This window comes from Lolium rigidum, unplaced genomic scaffold (assembly GCF_022539505.1).
Source record: "Lolium rigidum isolate FL_2022 unplaced genomic scaffold, APGP_CSIRO_Lrig_0.1 contig_45265_1, whole genome shotgun sequence".
NCBI classification, from domain to species: domain Eukaryota; kingdom Viridiplantae; phylum Streptophyta; class Magnoliopsida; order Poales; family Poaceae; genus Lolium; species Lolium rigidum.
This window is the reverse complement of record NW_025900614.1, coordinates 116,950-139,834: the sequence shown is the minus strand read 5'-3', so window position 1 is coordinate 139,834 and position 22,885 is coordinate 116,950. Positions and strand designations below refer to the sequence as shown.

General features: G+C 43.0%; 1 protein-coding gene and 1 pseudogene across 1 annotated transcript; one reads left to right on the top strand and one right to left on the bottom strand.

Annotated features, from left to right (window-relative positions):
- The first annotated feature begins 7,605 nt into the window (after nucleotides 1-7,605).
- On the top strand, nucleotides 7,606-10,112 carry LOC124681489 (annotated as a pseudogene).
- Nucleotides 10,113-11,013: 901 nt separating this feature from the next.
- On the bottom strand, nucleotides 11,014-17,971 carry LOC124681486 (protein DEFECTIVE IN EXINE FORMATION 1). Its single transcript, XM_047216398.1, has 13 exons — nucleotides 17,787-17,971; nucleotides 16,287-16,397; nucleotides 15,789-15,871; nucleotides 15,527-15,644; nucleotides 15,243-15,454; nucleotides 14,328-14,767; nucleotides 14,171-14,241; nucleotides 13,321-13,577; nucleotides 12,823-13,004; nucleotides 12,248-12,531; nucleotides 12,027-12,144; nucleotides 11,689-11,871; nucleotides 11,014-11,598 (listed from the first exon to the last, which is right to left on the bottom strand). Exons 1-13 carry the CDS (start codon nucleotides 17,921-17,923, stop codon nucleotides 11,284-11,286), a joined length of 2,511 nt encoding a protein of 836 aa, XP_047072354.1. The 5' UTR covers nucleotides 17,924-17,971; the 3' UTR covers nucleotides 11,014-11,283.
- Nucleotides 17,972-22,885: the final 4,914 nt, after the last annotated feature.

Here is a 22,885-nt window from a genome sequence, read left to right as displayed (position 1 = left end):
TCTTTATCAGAAGCATTATATTTATCCTGAAAACACAACCAACACTACTATCTAGGTATGTCCTATATTCAACAGTTAGTCCATTATAAAATATATCAAGGAGTTTATTTTTAACTAATGGATGTCTAGGTAGTGCTCTAATTAAAGAACAAAACCTTGCCCAAGATTAAGGCAATTTCTCTCCTTCTACATGTATAAAATCAAAGATTTTCTGCAAAGCAGCATGTTAGGCACTAGCAGGGAAATATTTCTGAAAGAAAGCATTAACCAAACTAATAGGCTATCTATAGATCCAGGAGACAGACTATACCAAGTTTTAGCTGCACCTTTCAAAGAGAAAGGCAAAATTTTAGTGACAAAGTAAGTGTATTTCTTAATATCATCAGAGAATAAGTTGCTCAAAGTAGAGAGCTAATTCATATGTCCCATAGCACTTTCATTTTAAGTGCCACAAAAGTGTTCCTTCTCAACAATAGATATATACGATAAATTCAGAGAGAAATCATAATCCGTATCTTTAATGTTTATGGGAGATGTGGCAAACTTAGCATGAGGAGACAGTTTATATCTAACAGCTCGTCTTGCAAGAAGACTTTTAATAGCACTTGCATCTCTAGTAGCATGACATTCTTCAATGAAGTCATCATCAAGTTCGATATAAGTTTCATCAAGATCATCACTAGGACACTCCCTAGACTCAGGTGAACTAACAGGTGTAATAGTATTATCAATTTTCTTAGCTCTATCAATTGTAGCATCTAGGAAAGGACCTAATGAACCACTCTCATCAAGCACAGTAGAAGTATCATCAAAATTTTCAGATTCAGCAGAAGTAACAATATGTGCAGCATGTGCATGTGGTGGTGTAAGAAGCTTACTCATCACAGATGGTGAATCAAGAGCAACAGAGGTGTTCAGAGTTGTACCTCTTCTTGTAGTAGATGGCAATACAGTGAAGTATAGTACCGATGGGAAGGACGCCGCACAAAAGGGTTAGATGGATAAAGTAGTTCGGCCAGAGGGTCAGTTTATGCTTTTCTTTCAAAAAAGGGTTATTTTGTGTAAATCGCCACAGAGGTATCAAGACCACCATGGCTTGGAAATTCAGGACGATGCTATTGTTGCTGCCGCACAGCTTGCTGGCCGCTATATCACTGGTATGTATAGTACTTCACTCTTGTTTGAGAAACTTGCATGTTTGTATCGAGTTGTATCTATTAGTGACAAATATATGTCGGACAAAATTGATGAATTTTATTGCTCTGTCTGTCTGCACTATAGATCATCGGTTTCATGATAAGGCGATTGATCCAGTTGACGAGGCATGCGCTTGCCGCAAGGATGCTGCTCGACAATGAAATAGAAGCAACCGCCACAAGAACGCGGATTTACAACAAAAAAGAAGTGATTGCGCAAAGTAGATCTATAGATGCAGTGAAGGAAGGGATTATTGGTCCGGGTCATGTCGCACAGGTAGGCATTCGTCGCCTGAATAATTTTCATTATATCTATGGTGTTGTGTACTTGTCATGTTCCAACATTTTTTTGTTGTTTAAAGGTTGTGAGCCGGTGGACTGGAATTCCTGTCGCTGCTATTGATCAAGAGGAGAAGGAGAAATTACTCCACCTAGCAGACAAGTTGCATGAGCGAGTTGTAGGTCAGGATGAGGCTGTTAATTTGGTTGCCCAAGCGGTGTTACGTTCCAGGGTTGGCCTCGATCAGGTTTTTCTCTTTTTGGGATCAACTGGTGTTGGAAAGATAGAGCTTGCAAAAGCTCTTGTTGAGCAGCTATTTGACACTGAAAAAATGTTAGTTCGCTTTGATATGTCCGAATATGCCGAGATTGGATCTGAGTTGCTCCTCGTTGGAGCACCTCCAAGGTCTGTATTGTTTGTACCGTTTATTTTTCAACACTACAGTGGCGGAGCTGCTGTATAAGCATTGGGTTCAAGTGAACCCAATAAAATACATGTATCCTTCACTAATCTAATCTATTATATTGCTTATTACTGAATAATTACACTATAAAATAGAGAGTGAACCCAATAGATTTATTCCCTAGCTTCGCCACTACATGATCACATCATACCCAGTCTTTGGTTTGACCAGTGTAAATGCTTCTCTTATAAATTATTGCAGCTATCTTGGTCATGAAGAGGGCGGATAGCTGACTGAGAAAGTCAAGAGACGCTCATCCAGTGTCATCCTCTTCGATGAGGTGGAGAAGGCACATCGCTCGGTGTTCAATGTTTTTCTTCAACTCCTTGATGATGGTTTGTTGACTGATGGAAAAGGCCAGAAAGTAGATTTCAAAAACACCATAATCATCATGACCTCAAATCTGGGGGCAAAGCACCTCATAGGAGTAATGGCTCGAGATAACACAATGCAAGATGTACGGGGCCTTGTCATGAATCTCCTGAAAAGCAAGGCAAGAAGACGAAGAAAACAAGGAAAGATTATACATAAGACTCTTTGTAACCTAGACATACTCGAACAGGCTTCTTGAGACCTGGCTCCCAATATAAGGGCCAGGAGAGAACCTCTCGAGGGACACAATCATAGTAGCCATAACCACCGTAAGTTTAGAGCTAAGTCATCGCAGAACTTAGCCTCTCGACGAGATCATAACCGAATCTTTCGGCACCCCATTGTAACCCTATATTTTCAGTAATCAAGATCAGACAAGCATGACGTAAGGGTTTTACCTCATCGAGGGCCCCGAACCTGGGTAAATCGCTCTCCCCGCTTGTTTGATAACCGATGTCTCGTGTCAGCCTACAGGATTCCATCTACCCTAAGCCCCAAACGGAGGGCACTGCCGGGGAGTACCATCGACAACGACGATCGTGCCCGCGAAGAGGCGCAGATTTTCCGTGCCATCGAGCTCTCCCTCCAGGCGACGCGGCAGGGGAGGCCATGCGACGACACGCTGCTGAAGCAGCGGCGTCTGCTCACCGCCCTACTGCTTGTGACGGTAAAGCACACGTCCGTTGGGAACCCTAAGAGGAAGGTATGATGAGTACAGCAGCGAGTTTTCCATCAGTAAGAAACCAAGGTTATCGAACCAGTAGGAGATGAAGATCACGTGAAGGTTGTTGGTGAAGGAGTGTAGTGCGGCGCAACACCAGGGATTCCGATGCCAGCGTGGAACCTGCACAACACAATCAACCTACTTTGCCCCAACTTAACAGTGAGGTTGTCAATCTCACCGGCTTGCTGAAAACAAAGGATTAAACGTATGGTGTGGAAAATTATGTTTGCTTGCAGAAAACAAAAGAGAACAACGATTGCAGTAGGTTGTATTTCAGATGTAAAAGAATGGACCGGGGTCCACAGTTCACTAGTGATGTCTCTCCAATAAGATAGATAACATGTTGGGTAAACAAATTACAGTTGGGCAATTTACAAATAGAGAGGGCATAACAATGCACATACATATCATGATGACTACTATGAGATTTACTTAGGGCATTACGACAAAGAACATAGACCGCCATCCAGCATGCATCTATGCCTAAAAAGTCCACCTTCGGGTTAGCATCCGCACCCCTTCCAGTATTAAGTTGCAAGCAACGGACAATTGCATTAAGTATCGTGCGTAATGTAAACAATACAAATATCCTTAGACAAAGCATTGATGTTTTATCCCTAGTGGCAACAACACATCCACAACCTTAGGGGTTGCTGTCACTCCCCCAGATTCAATGGAGACATGAACCCACTATCTAGCAAAAATACCCCCTCTTGGAGTTACAAGTATCAACTTGGCTAGAGCCTCTACTAGCAACAGAGAGCATGCAAGATCATAAACAACATATATGATAGATCAATAATCAACTTGACATAGTATTCCATATTCATCGAATCCCAACAAACACAACATGTAGCATTACAAATAGATGATCTTGATCATGATAGGCAGCTCACGAGATCTAAACATGATGGCACAATAGGAGAAGACAACCATCTAGCTACTGCTATGGACCCATAGTCCAAAGATGAACTACTCACGCATCAGTCCAGAGGCGGGCATGGTGATGTAGAGCCCTCCGGTGATGATTCCCCTCTCCGGCAGGGTGCCGGAGGAGATCTTCTGAACCCCCCGAGATGGGGTTGACGGCGGCGGCGTCTCTGGAACTGTTCTCGTATTTTGGCTCTCGGTGCTAGGGTTTTCGGGGACGAAGGAATAAATAGGCGAAGGGGCAGCGTCGGGGGAGCCAGGGGGCTCCCTCACCACACCTTGGCGCGGCAGTGGGCCCCCCCCCCCCCCGCGCCGCCCTATGGTGTGGGCCCCCTGCTAGCCTTCATCGACTCTTCTTCAGTCTTCTAGAACACTCCGTGGAAAATAGGGCCGTGGGCTTTTGTTTCGTCCAATTCCGAGAATATTTGTAAACCAACTTTTCTGAAATAAAAAACAGCAGAAAACAGGAAGGCATCTTGTTAATAGGTTAGTCCCAGAAAATGCATAAAAACATTATAAATTGTGAACAAAACATATAGGTATTATCATAAAACTAGCATGGAACATTGTAGATACGTTGGAGACGTATCACCTACGCATGGAGAGGCGGTGCGCGCAATAGGAACTGCGGCGGAGGGAAGGCGACGATGGGGCAGGGCCGTCGAACGCCCGCCGGGATGTCAGTAGGCTAGGGTTTAGATGAAATCTAGCCATTTTCATTTAAACTTTGTAATATATAATCAAATTTGAATGAAAACCTTTATTTTCGTGCACTAATATTTATTTGGGGACGACGTTTGGGAACCCGGCCAGGGAGCGACGTCCCCCAAACGCGGCACGAACAAAACACATCCCCCAAACGCTCAATCCGGCGCTGTTTGGGGGACGCGACTGGAGATGCCCTAACCACATTTCCTGCTATGTTCTATGGCTCTGGCTAACTGTGCTAGTTATTTATAAGATGGGTTGCTCTGTTTATTAATTTATTTCCTTTGCACTGCATATTTTTTCGATAATGAGCGCTTTATTACTTGAGCAAGCACCCGGCCTCTGCATAGGATGCACACAGCCATTCGAGTTTCAGATATCTCAATATAAAAACGACAAATGCGAATTACATATCAATCATGAGCAACTATAGAACGCCTAAGATGATATTGGAGGCCCAATCCCTAGATTATACTGCCACCCATGTAGGGAAAAAGTATCCCTCGCTGTATAGACCTCCGTAAATAGGTCTCGGTTTTCCACTCTGCCAGCGCAGACCACGAACGGAGAATAGCGGTGCATCTGTAAATAACCTACAAAAGGGAACAATTTTTATCGTTAAAAATGTTGTCATTTCTACATAGGCATAGCGACCATATAATAGCGAGCGCTTCCACCCTAATAAGCGTTCTAAACCTGTGATCAATACCATGAAGCCAATTCTCAAAGATATTGGTTACACTGGTCGGGGGATATAGATCCGAAACTACTTGAATGCATGACCATATAGATCCGGCAAAGCGGCACTGGAAGAACAAGTGTTTAATTGTCTCATTGTGATGAAAGAATACATACTTAGTACTCCCAAGCTAATTGAGTTTCACAAGATTATCTTTGATAGGATTACCCCTCGACCTAAATACCATCCAGTTTTTTTTAATTTTTAGCGCTATTTTCATCTTCAAGATCTTCTTGTTCTTATTAACTGGTATGTTAGGTTAGATAATTGCATTGTATAACAAACTTACTGTGAACTTCCCATTGAATTGTAAGTTCCAACGAAATTCATCCAGCCCTTGGGATAACTGAATAGATTTCAAATGAAGAAGTAAGGCATTTCACGCATTAAGCATTTGTCCATATAAATCTCGTCTAAATGTCACAGATGGTAGTGAGGTGCCATTACTAGAGCAATAGTATCACTTTTTCGACGAACAATGCTATATAACGCTGGATATTGTTCAGAGAGAGGTCTATTCCCTAACCAAGAATCCTCCCAGAACCGTATCTGCAATGCATCCTTAATTTAAAAAAAATACCATATTTAAAATAAAAAAATCGTTACCATTAGACCAAATAGTTTAATAATGCAACTATGAATAACTTTCCCTGGAACATTACGTTACAGAAAATACTTGTTCAGATCATTGATAACAATCTGGCCTTCACCTTGTGTGCAACTTCGAATCTTCCTAGATATTCGGTTGCATAACAAACAAAAGTACGTAGGACATCATGAGGTTCCAAATAATTACAGGCGGTTGCATCCCCTGCGTGGGCGCCACCACTCTCAAAGAGTACCACAGGTACATTACGGGTGCAATTTGTAGCTCACTACGAGATGAGCTTACTTGCGCGTCGCGAACGGGTCACGAGACATGAAAGTCGGGTCGTTTGGTAGTCTGTGCATCCTTTTGCGCATTGGAGAAGGAATTTAGACCCCAACGTTTGGTTGCCCGTTTAGAGTACTTTCTTCACTGCTCGTGCAGCCTACAGCCTGTTTGGTTGCAGATAGCTCAGCGATGTGGTAACCCCTTCACTTAGAGTGGTGAGGTTACCCAGTACTGAATAACAGCACACATCAGATTCAGTTCATCACGAAAGATGTTGGTAATACACATGAACTACTTAGTGGGCGATGCATCACGAGCGAAGCAACTACTTCGTGATGCATCACAGGTTCATCACACGAGGGGTAAGTATATACCACCTCGAACAAGTTCATCATTACAGACCGGGGTTGTAGCAAATCCTAGCTAATGGAGGGATACAAGATCACCTCCCAAAATCAGCAGATCATGACCAAGGAAGCAGAAGCACTAAGCAGGAAACTAGTTGCAGAGCCAGGTCCTGAGCTAGCTCCTCCTCTCCGGTGGCTGCAGCTTACGGTAGACGGTTAACTCTGTTTCATTGTCTGCAATGAAGTCGATAGCCCTGACCAACAAGTTAGGCTGAAACAGTTGCGCCTTGCACACAAACCGAGGAGTGAAGATCGTCTTCATCTGAGCATAGCTCGTGATCGGAGTGTCGACGTACTGACAGTGCTTCGGGTAGCGCTGCAATTCATAAGGAACAACTGTTAGGGCGGACGACATTCACATATATATACTTTCAGATCTATGCAGGAACTCAATGAGGCTTTGTAGATGGATGTACTCGCCAGCAACCATCTTCACTGCAGTCCAGAATGCGATCGGATTTAATCTTCATAATGACGCTCCACTTCGTCCTCTAGTTTCTGATGTGGTTGTACAACTGAAGAGTGGTGACATGTACGTCGGCGAATGCAAAAACATCCGTGGCTACCTTCTTCATCTGCTGCTCCTTGAATCCCATGTTGAAGCAGGCGCCGCTACGGACGAGCTGAATCAACCAGTTCAACACAAACTCTGATAGCTCAGGTTTCCAAACCATGGCTGGTTTTCTTGCAATCAGACATGGATGAGAAGCATTAACAGTAGGCGCAGACATATCAGGGGAGTCCAAAGGTATGATCGCCTGCATGACAAACACTAGCAGATCAATGCACTACCACTACCACATGCACATCCTTAAGCACTAGCAGATCAATGAACTATCACCACTACCAGTACCAGATCCACATCCATATCCTTAAGCAGTACCACATCAATGAACTACCACTATCACATCAATGAACATCGAGATAAGTAAGAGCGGTCTTACAGTCAAAGGAGCCACACGCAGCACCGAGGTCGGGGAAGCAGGGGACCCTGGCGAAGATGTAGGCAGCACCACCGTCCCAGTGGAAGAGTCAACGACGACAACGGTCCTCGTGGTAGAGTCAGATGCAACTTGTACAACCTCCACCGGCGAGGAAGGAATGTCCTACAATGGATTCGTTCAGACCCCGCTTGTGTACCCAAATGATCTAGATCTGAGGCTAGGGTTTGCAGAAGCTTACCACAACTGAAGTCATCGACGCACATGAAGAAGACGACCATCCTCCGTGGCCAGTAGACGCCGCCACAGTTGCCGTCGCCGCCGCAAGCCTCGCCGACCGTGCTGGTGAGGTAAAATCGGCCATGTCGCTAGATCGGGAACGGTGGATGAGCTCGAAATGGGGAGGGGAAATGGGGGATTTAGATTTGCCGGTGAGAGAGCCGCCCCTATATACGGTGGTGAAAATTCAAGCGCGGGGACCGAATTCATGGCGCCGAGATTTCGTCGTCCCGCATGAGCTCCCGCCATCTCCCGCGGTGGCTCTGCGAGGACGCCGCTTTCTTCACTTCTGCGAAAACAGGGGTGGCTCGCTAGAAACGGCTGAACCGGGCGTTCCTCTAGGACCTGACCCGAGGGTGCTTGAGAAACGGTTCGTGCAAGAACGCGATCTCGGTTAGGTAACCAAATTGGCCGAAAAAAGCTAGGCCAATGCGAGCCAATAAGCATACAGGCTACCAAACACGCCCTACATACAGGCGGATGCCACGCTCGAGCGCCGGTTCCAAAAGGTTCATGTCGAGGAGCCAAGCGTGCAGGCCACCGTCGCCGGCCATTCTGCAGGGGTAAAACAGCAATACCAACACCACCATGGCTTGGAAATTCAGGATGCCACTATCGTTGCTGCCGCACACCTCGCTGGCTGCTACATCACTGGTACGTCTACAATCTTAGTACCCTCTTTCTATCATCTAGCATATATATTGGACAAGAAAATTGATGGATTTTATTGCTGCACTATAGATCGTCAGTTTCCCGATAAGGCAATTGACCTGATTGATGAGGCATGCGCTTCCACAAGGATGCTGATCGACGGCGAAACAGAAGAGCGACAAGTGGCTGCGCAAAGTAGATCTATAGACACATTGAAAGAAGGAATTGTTGGTCCTGCTCATGTCGCACAGGTAGAAATTCCTAGCCTGAATAATATCCACTAAACCATAGTGTGTTGTCTGCCTTTCAAGTTCCAATGTTATTTCTTCTTTCAAGGTTGTGAGCCGGTGGACTGGAATTCCTGTCGCTGCTATTGACCAAGAGGAGAAGGAGAACTACTTCACCTAGCTGACAAATTGCATGAGCGAGTTGTTGGCCAGGATGAGGCAGTCAATTTGGTCGTGCAAGCCATGTTACGTTCCAGGCTCGGCCTTGATCAGCCTGGCCAACCAATAGGTTATTTTCTCTTTTTAGGCCCGACTGGTGTTGGAAAGACAGAGCTCACAAAATCGCTTGCCGAGCAGTTTTTTGGCACCGAGAAGATGTTAGTTCGCTTTGACATGTCTGAATATTCTGAGTATGGATCTGTGACGCGCCTCATTGGAGCACCTCAAGGTTTAATCTTTATACTATTGTGTGTGCCTTTTATTTCTCATCATCATGCCGTGTCTTTACTTTGAATGGTGTTAATGTTTGTCTCACAGCTATATTGGTTATGAAGATGGTGGGCAACTGACTGAGAAAGTCAAGAAGCGCCCATACACTACCATCCTCTTTGATGAGGTGGAGAAGGCACATCCCTCGGTGTTCAGTGTTTTTCTCCAACTCCTTGATGATGGTGTGTTGACTGATGGCCAAGGCCGGTAGATTTCAAGAACAATCATCATTATGACCTCAAATCTAGGATCAAAGCACCTTTCACAAGGAATGGCTAGAGAAACCACAATGCAAGACGCACGGGACCTTGTCATGAAAGAGGTTTGTGAACTCGTTAGTGGTGCCCATGTAAATTCTGCAATAACCTCGTACTGATCTCCATATATCATTTGTTTCTGTAGGTTCGGGAAACACTTTGCACCCAAGCTTCTCAACAGGCTGAGTGAGATTGTGATATTTGATCCCCTTTCACATGACATACTGAAGGAGATTGTGAAAATCCAGGTGAAGGGCATACAATCCCGTAAGTACAACAGCCCTTCTTCTCTCTTTTGGGACGAGTAGCCTTTTAACGTTGTTATCAGCCATCTTGACCTCCTTCTATGAAATATGACACATCTCCGAGGGTGTATTCTTGTATATGTGTGCTTGTATGCTTTGGTAACTATATTGTTTCGTCTATCGCAGATGTATGGTGCAAGGCCTATTAGGAGGTGGTTGCAGAAGAATGTGATGACCATGATCTGCAAGATGCTGATCAAAGGAGAAGCTGGGGAAGGCTCAACAATCTCCATTCATGCCACCGACGACAACAAGGGATTCAAGTATTGATCACTACCGTAACAGATAATGTCACGGCTAGAGAAAATCCTGAAAAGACCAAGTTGGTTGCTGAAACAGTTTAGGACAGACCGCAAGTCGTGGACCTCGTGGTGGCCTTGGGCCATTTTGAAGTAGTAGTAGTAACAAGTCCTTTCTCCTTGTGACTATCAGTTTAGAGGCTGATGTAAAATGGAAATTCCAAATGGTTCAGCCAGATACGTAACTGAAAGATTAATTTGGAAAAAGCTACGCATTTTTCACTTTATTGATGATGATGATAGCCCACTGTACATTCAAAATTATACTTCCCTAGAGGTGAGAATTAAATCGTGTGTCATTTCCATTCTCTGGATGTTACAAACATTAATCAGAAGGGTGTGAAGAAAGATGTTGCAAGCATTAACCAGAAGCATAATTCGCGAAAAAAAAACAAGGATGGGAAGAACTTGAGGTTGAATGGCAGGGAGTAAAGACCTGAACCGGTCCCAGATATGGTCACACGGTACCTCCTGGCTGTGTTGTGTCGTCTGTGCAAGGTTGTGTGCAGGAGAAGAGAGACAGCGCCTCCCACAAATGCTTTCGATGAGAAACATCGGAGTGTCAGTTTGGTAGTTCTTCGGGTATGTAAAGGGGTACATATTCATCAGGAGCTAAACAACAGAAAGCACCAAGATAGATACGAGCAGTACGGGTACAACCCTGGGGTATATTACACAAGAAAACTCATGAAACTGCTTCTGCCAAACAAGGCCTTAGGGAGATAACAATCAGTTCAAAAAGATCTGGACTCTCTGTTAAAAAACAAACCTGGATCCTAGAGCAGCCGGGCCATTATACAAACAGACCAGCACATGAAGCCAAACAGCAAACAGCAACCCATTGACTAACATGCAGCAGGTTGACTGCCAGATGGTCAAAATGAGCTCAGATGGACAGCATGACACATCATCAGTTATAAATACTAATTCAAGTGTGTTACAAAACTCTTTTACAAAACTCAACGTTTTTCTAAGCTGTATAACTATATTGCCGGATTTGTTAACTGGTGGGGATTAGCAGACTGGAATTTCCATTTCAAGTGCAGGCTGAGCTCCCCGGTGTGTAGGTGTGTAATGGTGCGCAGAGGGCCCATCATGGGAGATCCGGATCGATATCTTGGTCTGCATTGACACAGGAGCCACTAATCGATGTTCCGTGAGAATGATGGCAGCGGTGCGCCTTCTTGGGGCCGCAAGATGACGAGTACGCAGAACATCCCGAGCATCGGCAGAACAACGAGCCATTTCAGCAGCTTGAAGTAATGCATGTGGAAGGTAAGTGAGTACTCGTCAGAGAAATGGAGCCCATGCTTGTCAACCATCTCTACCAGCACAGTTCCTGTGGTTCTGACAGGGACGGTGGGAAGCTGCATCCGTTTATGTCCTGGTTCGTTGTATACTTGGCTGACCGTAATGTGCCTATCTCCCTGGTAATTCCCTGGGACAAGCAAAGTTACCTGAAACCCAGCAGTAAAATCGAGGTCGTTCAGAGTTAGTAAAAGTACTTGGTCTGTCAATCAGGTGAGTTTTTGGCTGACAGACTGTACCGTCACGTTGTAAGGAGCTTGATTCCCATAGGGAACCCTGTACTTGTCTACAATCTCAAACTCTACCCAGAAATGCTTGCCCTCTTCGTCACGGAATGTCCTTGAACCATGCTTAACATATACACCTTGACGGTTATATCTATACGCAGCATTGTTCCTTCCTTGGTTTGATGATCTCCATTCCTACAATCAAATTAGAATCAGAAGTATTCTTGTTATCATGCTTACCACTATGTATAAACCGAGTGCAAGCTGCAACGGATTCAACCCAATGCAGAAATCTGACTTGAGTTTAAATACCAACGAAAAAAATGGAGACATGGATACACATTTTGTACCTTGAGCGGATGGTGTGGTGATTGAGTAGAAAAGCAAAAGACATTGCCGTTCATGGTAGTAACAATAAGATCAAGGTCATCTCCGCCATCCACATTGTCTGCCAGAACCATAGTGTACCTGTCAATGTGGAAAGAAGTGAGCTCACTTATCTGAATTATAGGTACAATACCCAAAAGTGCTACCAGATATCTTGCAGAAGAACAGAGAAGAAAGGACATACGAGGTCTCTCCAATGTCAACAACATCTGCACAGCCACTAGAGCCCTCGATCAAATACAAATAACCATCAAAGGACGTAGTAGCAAGAGTTAGTCCTTGGGTCTTTTCTCCGCGTTTGCTCATGTCAAGTAACAGAACAGGACTCATGATCCTTCCATGTGCTCTATATGGGAAAGGCTGAATTTTCGAGCCATCCTTTCCACTGAGAACATAGATGTTTCCTGATACAGTCGGAACCACAACATCAGTGTGGCCGTCTCCATTGACGTCCCCGACAGTAGGTCGCTGTCATCATATGACAATAACAATCAGATTGCATATGCAACAGCCTAGATGCAACAAGTAAATGAAATAAAGATGCTGCAACAGAATTACAGAAATATGTCTATGTGTTATCTTTAAGTAAAACCAAATTATGATGTTCTGGATCCGTAAAAAAAAATAGAACCAGAAGTCCGAATGGTCAAATCTCAAAGAGATCTAAGAAAGATTCTGGATGAATGCATTTGCCTGAGGTAAACTAGGCAGGTATAAGCAATCAATTACACCCCTACAAAAGAATAGGGTGAAACTTACCTGTGGAACAAGGCTCTTAAGATGCACCTCCCAGATTTCTTCTCCCTCTGCAGTCCAAGCTGCTACATTTCCATGCACATCAGCAGTGACCATCTCGATTTTCCCATCATCGTTGATGTCTGCTGCAATGACTGGTGCATGGATCTCAGCCATCTCAAGTGGGAAATTTTTCCTAATCTTGCCTACATTGACAAAATAAACAAGACAAGGCTTATGGTTATTATACGTATATAAGTAGTGTGTCAGCACATCAACAATACAAGTATGAACAGCTGTGGGTGGTCTTGTTTACAGGTGAGGCTCAGTGAATTACGAACTAATTTTCCAAATAAAAGATAGACAGGTAAAACTGATTATACTTTACACCAGGTTTTATACAATTCTAGTCAAGAAACGCTAAGGCATGTGAGTTAAATGAATATACAGTATATAAAATGAGAGCTAAGCTTAAATATGCTTTTGGATGCAATAATTCATATTAGGAAGTTAAGAATCTACCGCGATGATCGATGACATAAAATAAGCCATAGGAAGTTCCAACAAGGATGTCCAAATTTCCATCACCATCCAAATCAACCACAGTTGGAGATGAATATGCATGAGCACGGAAGTTCCCATTTTCGGTACTCAAATCAAGGTCTGCAGTCCATTTAACTTGTTTTGTGTCAAGGTTAAAAACAACGATACCGCTTGCTATATATTTTCCAATATCAATTCCTCCTAGCTCTTTTATATGCTCTGGGTTGTCATAATACCTGCCAGTAAAAGATAGCAAGTTACTAGAGTGCACAATATACGCAGCCACAGTAAACACAAGCAGGAAATCATGAAGTGCTTATTTTGTGGTTCAAAGTTTTGCAACATTTCAATCATAGCTACAAGATAGCACAACAAGACACGCAGACAACTAGCTTCTGCCTTAGCACCTTTGATTCATTACTGGAACAAACATGATACAGAAGAAAGTCAATCAAAGCAAAGCATAAATTTAGTCAGGGAAGCAAGTGCCCAATCTAACTAAGATTTGCCATGAAGCACCATCATCAACCAACCAATCCATGATAAGGGTGAACAGATGGGTCCTGTTATTATTAAAAGCTAATTATAGCTGTCTTCGAGAGCATCAGTGACACACATGCCACATAGGACATCACAATAAACTGATGTTCAGATGCTCTTATTTATAGGTCATCAACCAGAAGTCATGAGCAACATGCGCGAAATAAATTACTCCCTCCGATCCATAAAAAGTGTCCGGAATTTAACCCTAAGTTAGTACAACTTTCATACTAAGTTCCCAGCACTTATTATGGACCAGAGGGAGTAGTAGCAGAGAAAGCAGCCTTACTCGCGGTCAAAGAAGTAGGATACAGCAATAATCATTTCCTGTACACCATCGCTATCAATGTCTGCAATAACCTGTAGAAACAATGTCAAACTAACTCAAAGCCACTTAGAGATAAGAAAACACATATATGTAAAATAAAACAAAAAGGGTTACTTACTGGTGTTGACAAGATGTGAGCATCGATGCTCACGTAATCTTCCGCTTTCTCATGCTCATGTTCAGTCCAGTCCTCGTCTCCCCACATGGATTCATCAACATAATCATCATAATCATAGTTGTACTCATCAGGGAGATCCTCTGCATCCTTAAATAAATCAAAAGATGCATTAGCATCATCCTCTAAGGGCTCGCTATTTTCGGCAGTTGCTTCTCCTGTTGTTCCCGCATCATTTCCATGAGTTTCTGCACTTCCTGTTTGATCATCACTTTTATCTGCTGTTTGAAGCAACCTTCTCTGAGCATGTGAACCACTCTCGGTCGTGGTATTTGTACTGGAGATGCTCCCAGCAACAGTGGTGTTCGGATTATTTGGCAACTCCATATTTTCTTTTCCAATGGTAGAATCAACTCCCTGTGTTGTTGTCTTGGTTGCACCTCCTACAGTCATAAACAAAAAAGGTCAAAATGCATCCTTCCTACAACCATGCACCTACAAGATGATGGCATGGATAATCCATCATCCACATCAGAGGTTACTGTGTGCATGTGACTTCACTTTCCTTAAAGTATTATCAGTCCTCAGATTGGTGACAAATGGACAAATTGTACAAACTCAAATATGTGAAAAGTCAATTGTACAATCAACAAATATAAGTGTGCATAGTCAAAAGCAATACTGTTTCTATAAATGCATCAAAACATAAAGCTTTTGAGTTTTTCGGAAGAAAAAACACCAACACTAAACTAATAGCCCTAGACTTTAATATGACAGAACAGTACATATAACCTCAACACAGAGCCTGGCAGACACAAATGGCTAGAGAAAAAAATCCTTACATCCAAACGCAAAAATAAAATCAGGCATTAGGATAAACCAGTGAACAATGTTGTATCAGATTCTAGGTTCACTTACGTGGCTGGGGTTCCTTAGAAGATTCATCAGCAACCGCTTTTTCCTGAATGTTTGTGTGAGATTCCTCAGAAGCAGCTTTATTCACAATTGAACTATCATGAACATCCGGATGGGAACGGTCAACTGGATCTGGATTTAGTCCAACATGCCAATCTTTATGTACTTTTCTTCGAGGTACCTCTAGCTTGTCCATCATCAGATAACCTGATATCCTACATAATAAACAAATAAAGATCCCAATGTTTAAAGAAAAACATAAGAATATCCCCAGATGAGTTCCTTACCTGAAGAAGTTCACTACACCGTTGTAAGTAGCCAAAACTATTTCCCGTGTGCCATCCTTGTCAATATCATATAGAAGAGGACTTGAATGCACATTTGATTGGTGAAAAGCAGGCCATCCTGGAATTAATATTTCAACAAATATATATTAAGGATATATTAGAGGTAGACATGCTATTCAGCACCCAGGGTGTTGATTTTGTTTTCCCATATATGCAGCAAAGAGTTCAGCATAGCATGCCAAATGGTAAGATGAAGCCGTACCTGGTAGTTTGTCTCCATCTGAGCCTTCAAGCACTTCTAAGTAATGGACAAATGATGGCACCACTACTTCCAACTTCCCATCACTAACTCAACAAAAGAAGTTCATTAAGTGCTCGAAATGGAATAATGAAAAGATAGAAGTCGTTAAGGTAGCAACTCGAAGCATAAAATGAGCATGCATCAGTCATAATAAGTCAAATTAAGCATGCCTATGAAATGCTAGTAGTTATGAATAAAAAACTAAACAGACGAAAGAAGCTACTCTGTTCATGGTAAAGATGTACTTATCTGATTTACCGCATTATCATTATAAGAATCAAACAGACGGAATAAACTACTTTGTACAGAGCAATCATGTGAAGATGAAATTATAGAGCAATAATTTTATCTGTAGATAAGTATAAAATTATGGGAACATGAAATGATCAAATACATATGATACAGATCAGTGTGATACTAAAAGAGAAGAGGGCCAAGTTATTTTTCAAACATATTTACCTGTTGATATCGGCAATCAATGGGCTTGCATAAATGCTGGAACTAACTTCAGTCTGCCATCTCAGCTCCACATGTTTCGGACACTTGGTATTCAATAATGCATCTTCGTCGCTACAAAAATGGTACATACATTACATCGCTGAATGTATACATTAGTCAGTACATATGGCTGATACTAATTGCCTAGGCACCTTTCAAAAGGTGTCACCTTACTTTACATATCCACTGGTCGAACTAAATTACCGAGTTACACCATAAGTTGTGTGTTTCAGGCATCTACAGAAGTGCACTTGAAATTAGCGCAATACGTATTAGTTCAGTCTTTAGTGGCAAACATAGTACTATACTGCAATAATCTGAAAGAATCCACATTTCAATGAAACGATTTAACTCCTTTGACAAAATGTAAATCCATTTTGCTCCCGCTCTGGAGTTTTGCAGCTATTTGAACTTTGAAGAATCAATATGACACTGAATATAAGATTAACAGCAAAGTATTACCGTGATTAATATCTGATACCACATGATTTCTATGTGGACAAATTTAAAGCTATTTCCTTCCAGTTATATCATAGAGATGAACAAATGTTACGTAAGGACAGTTTTGAAGAGTCAGCCAATGATAACAAGCTTGTCGTACAAATTTCAGGTGACGCTCATATTTCATCGCAACCTTTACTTTCAGCAGCTACCACAGAGCAGTACTGGTGAAGTTTTGACTAGGTTGTGTGGTTGCAGGCCTCACAGAAGCAAGAGTTTGTGCCATTTTATCTCGGTCATTTCTTTCTTTTCTCGGTTTGGAGTGGTAGAGGGAGGTAACGGGATATGGGCAAAGCTACCAAGACTGGACATAATCAGATGGAGCGAGCATATTTGCAGGGTAAATGTTGCCCCGGGCCCAAGGGCCCCACGGTTTGATAGGTGAGGACAGGCAATCAGATCATGTGCAGGCGAAATGGAGCTCAGGTTCACATTTAAGCAAGCGGATCATCATGTATCAGGATTGCGAATCGCATTCTTGTGCAGCAATAGCCTGCTTAACTGTATGCCGTGACAGGTTACATAACACCGGATCCAAATAAACAGGGTGGGTCCATTACTCTCTAAGCTTCCATAGGTCAGGGGAAGACTGCGATGCTCAGACTACACCAGTAGCAATAAATATTCCAATACAAAAATGCATCGAGGTTTAATCTATTGTACACACATCGCGTCATTCTAAGCATAAACCTGAGCCTGTGGGTTAAACTGAAAGGCATGAATACAGCAACACACACAAACTGGAACTGGTTGAGGTCATCAATTGCAACAAGTACTTCACGAGGAACAGCACACGAACTGGTTAGGGTCAACAGTTGCAGCGAGCCTAGTGGAACCACGGAAAACCAACATGTCATCTGATGATCGTTCCCGGTGCCAAGGATCTAGCAACGGTTCCAAATCTAGACCGAGCAGGAGGACCAAGGGGGAGTACAGGGCAGAGGGGCGAGGTTTGCTCACAGGTGGGGGTATCCGAGCATGTCGTCGCTGGCCTCGCGCTGGCGGAACTTGTTGGTCGTGTTGGCCTGCTCCACGGCCGCGGCGGCCGCGCCCGCCGCGAGGAGGGCGCATACGGCGAGGGCGAGGAGGGGACGCATCTGCGGCGGGCGACTGCGGGTTGGTTCAACGGGGCGGCGCTCGTGACGCGCCCCGGCGAGGCGGCGGTGGGGGAGAAGGGGATCTCGCCCCGGCGCGCGAGAGGGGGCGAGGGGAGTGGTCGGAGTCGGGGCGAGGGACGAACTTGGGAGTTGGGAGCGAGCCGCTCGTCGGGGTGGAACGCTGGAATGGCAGAGGCGGCGAGGGGTTTTGTGTAAAGCTGCGGGTTATCTGGTCCATTCTCGCCGACGGGTGGGTCCATGGGGCCATTTACAATCAATGAAAATAGGGAAAATTTGCTACATGACACCGTTATTTTCTGGCGTTTGCTAAAACACACCGCTTGATTGTGTCTTTGTCAGGTACCATTACAATTCTGTGGCACATTTGCCAGAACACACCACCTGGCCGAAAACGGAATGTTTTGCATTTTGTCTTCAAAACTAGTCATCCCAGGTAAAAGTGCAAAACTTTCCGTTTTCGGCTAGGTGGTGTGTTATGTCAAATGTGCCACGAAATTATAATGGTACCTGGCAAAGACACAATCGAGCAGTGTGTTTTGGCAAATGCCAGAAAATAACGATGTCCTGTAGCAAATTTTCCCATGAAAATAATAAGAAAAAAAATAGTCTACATTATTATAGACTCAAAATTTGCTCTAAAATACACTACATTTTAGCTTTTTAGTCAACACCGAAAACGAACTGGTTTTGCTCTTTCTATTGAAGGTTGCTATTTTCGATGTAGCTTGGATTGGTTGTTCACATACTCCCTTCTGTCCAAAATATGTTGCTTATAAGTTTTGGTTAAAGTTAAACTTCATAAAGTTTAATTACCTATATTAATAATAAAAAAAATATACAACAACATAATAATATTTTTAGAATTTTTATGAAATATAATTTCATATTATATGCATTTGACATGGTAGATCTTTGTATTATTATCTATACTCTTGGTCAAAGTTTGCACAGTTTGTCTTGCACAGAAAATTATGCACAACATAAAATGGGCAGGAGGGAGTACCTAAGTAGTACTAATAATTGCAACACTAATTTGTCTTATTTTTTTCTAAAATATAGAATAAATCAGAATGGAAGAAGTATTTGGAGATTGAACGTCAGCTACGCATATTTGGCTCGCTAGTGACGCCATTTTTCGAGGGGAAGTAGAGCAGCCATTTTGGACCTTTTGCCCCACAAGCCTCCGAAATCCCTATTTCTAACCCCAACCATTCAACCCGTCGTCAACCACAAAGCCACATCGACGGTTCCCACTCCTCCTCACACGACGTGTACATATTGAAGAAGCAAATAAACATCATAACGAGCAAGAGCTGATGTTGCAACAAAAAGAAAAAAATTGTCCGCCTAGAAAGGAGAAGTTGCTTCCAGTTTTTCGTGATGGTGAGCTGCAATATGATGATTCTACGATGACCCAATGCATTGTCCATCTACTTCATCTGAATTTAATCAATTACTACTTATGCTATGATGTTGGCTTCTTAGTTGTTTACCTAGACTATGCATGTTGGCTGTTGTTTTTCATAAATCTTAATTTTCCATCTAGTTTTGGACTATGGTTGTCGAATTGTTGGTGTTACTTATTAGACCGTGACAAATCTTTGTCTTTCATTATGATCTGCACTTTATGAATTTGATTTGTTGATCATTGTGATCGGTACAATTTTTTTAGTTGCTAAAATCCTTAGTACACATGCGATATTTTATTTTTTATATTTTTTTTGTTAAACACTATTTTGTAAAATAGCGCGCTATTAGCACATTATAACGTGCATATCGTATTTTAGAATGCCACAATATTTCACTTAGCGTGCTTTTTTTTGACGTTGTGTACAATAGGAGATGATTAGAGTGGTGCTTAGAAAAAGTAAATCAAGATTTTTGGGAAGCATGGATATTTATTATTTGTACATCAGAGGTGATTAGTATTCTTCTGGTATCTTAGTTGCAATGTACACCAGTCCTAACCCAATGATTCTTTCACAACCGAATTCAGTCGCTCGTCTTCTTCGCCGTGTCAACAGCGAGCACCCATCCATTGCGCTGATCGTCCTGGTGTCTGTAGCTCGAGGTCCATGGCAGCACGCGCATCTGGGTAAAGGGGGAGAAAAGGAACGCTAGCTCGGAACATTCACGTCGTGGGTCGAACGGAATATGGAAATACCGGATATTCATATTCTGCTCTTGGTGTAACCATTTTTATAGGGATTGGTAGTTTGATACCACCAAACCCAGCCGATCGATCGACATATATACTGCGTACGTACTACAGTACATACACCGCCGCCGCCGCCGGCCACATCTGGGATCATGAGCGGCGTCGACCTCTTTAGCACGCTGCCGGACCACGTCCTCCAGCACGTGCTCTCCTTCCTCCCGTCGCGCAACGCCGTCTCGTCCTCCGCGCTCTCCCGCCGCTGGCGCCACCAATGGAGATCCAGCCCCGCCCTGCGCGTCCCCGGCCCGGACGCCTCCCCCATGTTCGTCAGCCGCTTCCTGCTCCTCCGAGACGGCGCCTCGCCGCTGCGCACGCTCGAGATCGACGTCGGCCACTCTAGCGACGAGTACGCCGACGACGACGTCGAGCTCTGGATCCGGCACGGCGCGCTCACGTGCCAGACGCTCGCCGTCGCCGCCAGCGCGGAGCAGCCTTCCGAGATGCTCCGGCTCACGCGCGGGCCGCTGGTCGCCCGGCACCTGACGACGCTGCGCCTCCGCTCCGTCAGAATCGACGGGGACTTCCTCGACCTCTCCCGCTGCCCGGCGCTGCTGCATCTCTGCCTCAGCAAATGCCTCCTCGACTGCAAGACCATCGCGTCGAGCTCGCTGCGGCGTCTCATGCTCGTCGACTGCTCGTTCGTTTCGTCCGCCACCAGGATCGCCACGCCCAGCCTCCGCTGGCTGCACCTGGAGGGACCTCCTCGGTGCTTTCTAGAGAGCATGCCGGCGTTGACTGCGGCGACGGTGCGACTTTTGAGGGGCAAAGGTGACGACTGCGGCAGCCGTAGCGTGCTTCTTGATGCCCTGTCGGAGGCCACGAGTTTGGAACTCATGGCTTCGTCTTGCCATGGACAGGTTTGTTTCTTGTTTTGCTTTTACTTCAGTTATTAAGTTATATATGTCCACCCAAGACCGATCTAACAATCTAAGACTACCCACAATGGGAGTATCATAGGTAGTATCATAAATCACATGCATGCAAAAAGCTGATGTGGCAGTGCAATTAAAGATGAGAGAGATGATAGTAGTATCATAGGTAGATACCGTATTATAGCACGTAGTACTAAAAAATTTAATGCCAAACAAATCTTATACGTATATTTGCATTGAGATTCTATAAATCAATTAATATAAGAAGATTATGATACTAGCATATGATACCATGCATTGTGGACATAATAACATATAGTAGTATCATACACATGATACTTCTATATGATACTATGCATTGTGACTAGTCTAAGTATCCTCTAGTAATACTCAAGTTACTCTTTAATTACTACCTGTCTTCTAATTGCACAGCCTATTTCCGTTCTTAGTCAGGACAACATGATTCTCTCCTTATCTTCCTATTTATGAAATGTTGTGATTAGCTAACTTTTTTCGGGAAAATGGAGATTTTATTGACTCAAAATATCACATCAAGGTGATACAAACCGTAATAAAGAGTTTACACCCGATCTTTGCATAAAACAAGACTCGTTTCTGATAATACTATAATTAATGTAGTTTATCTCAATTAGATAAATGGTACATGTGCGTGTATTTTCGCTACTTAAGTCATGTACAATGGGGTGACATCAGCCTTCTTTTAAGGTTGCCACGTCAGATTTTTGCTTAATTGGAGAAGAGAGATTGAAGAAAGAGAAGACAGTCTTTCCTTAGCTAAGGGATGATCTCTTGTGATATGAGAGAATGCTATTTTCTTTATTGTACCATTTGTCTTCTCTTAGCAACCCAATTTCCTTCTAAAATTTAGTTGATTCTCATTTATTGCTAGACATGACAATAAAAGATAATACATTGTAGCACTTATATTTTGTGACCTCTCTAGATGACATGGATTGCTAAGAGAAGGCATGTCTTTCCTACCATTGTACATGCCCTTACACCATATATCGTCATAGGATGATTATATTGACATGGAACCTGAGTGACATATTTGTCGATCATTAAGGAAAGTTGATTTTGAAATGATTTATTTAAGTTAAAATAGCTCAGACTTTATTTGAAAATGGATGCCCTTTTGCTATGTATTTCACTTAATTACATATGCCTTTTGTTATATACCCAAAGAAAAAAATTGAACTACATATTCATTTGTATATAATTTGTGCATTTGGAATCATGGTGTTCACCGCACCATGGGAACATAGTTAATTAGACATCAAAAGTAGGAAAATTAAAAGGTTCTATACACTTTCCTAAAAAGGTAAAAAAAAAATATGCAAAATCTGAAATGATCTTGTGTACCTCTAAAATCTAGGAATTTCAGAAGGAATTTGTCCAAAAGGTGACAAATTTCATAAGTCCCCTGGAGACGTCGAAAATTTGAGAAAGCAACAACCATCCATTGGTATTCATGATTTTAATTTTCTCAATTCTTCGAATTTTAGGGATTGCTTAAAAATTTGACCTTTTACTATCAATGGCGTTATTGTAATTACAAAAAATGCAGTACTATTTTATTCCACATGATCTTCTGTAAACCTTATACAATTTATGTGTATACTCGCTTATCACGTTTCTCAAACCAATGCCATGTCATCGGTCATACTCCCTCCGTCCATAAATATATGCTAAAGATTTATTCAAATTCGGATGTATCTATACACTAAATCGTGACTAGATACATTCAAATTTAAATAAACTTTTGGCATCTATTTATGGACAGAGGTAGTACCATATTAACAAAGTTATCGGTCATACCATATTCATATT

Bases quoted from the DNA above. Each gene is read 5' to 3' on its own strand.
- LOC124681486 (XM_047216398.1), bottom strand. From the start codon at position 17,923: ATGCGTCCCCTCCTCGCCCTCGCCGTATGCGCCCTCCTCGCGGCGGGC. The intron at 15,872-16,286 runs GTAAATATGTTT...TTGTTGAGTTAG, and splicing joins TTGATTGCCGATATCAACAG to TGATGGGAAGTTGGAAGTAG. The intron at 11,599-11,688 runs GTACAGTCTGTC...GCTGGGTTTCAG, and splicing joins AAGCTCCTTACAACGTGACG to GTAACTTTGCTTGTCCCAGG.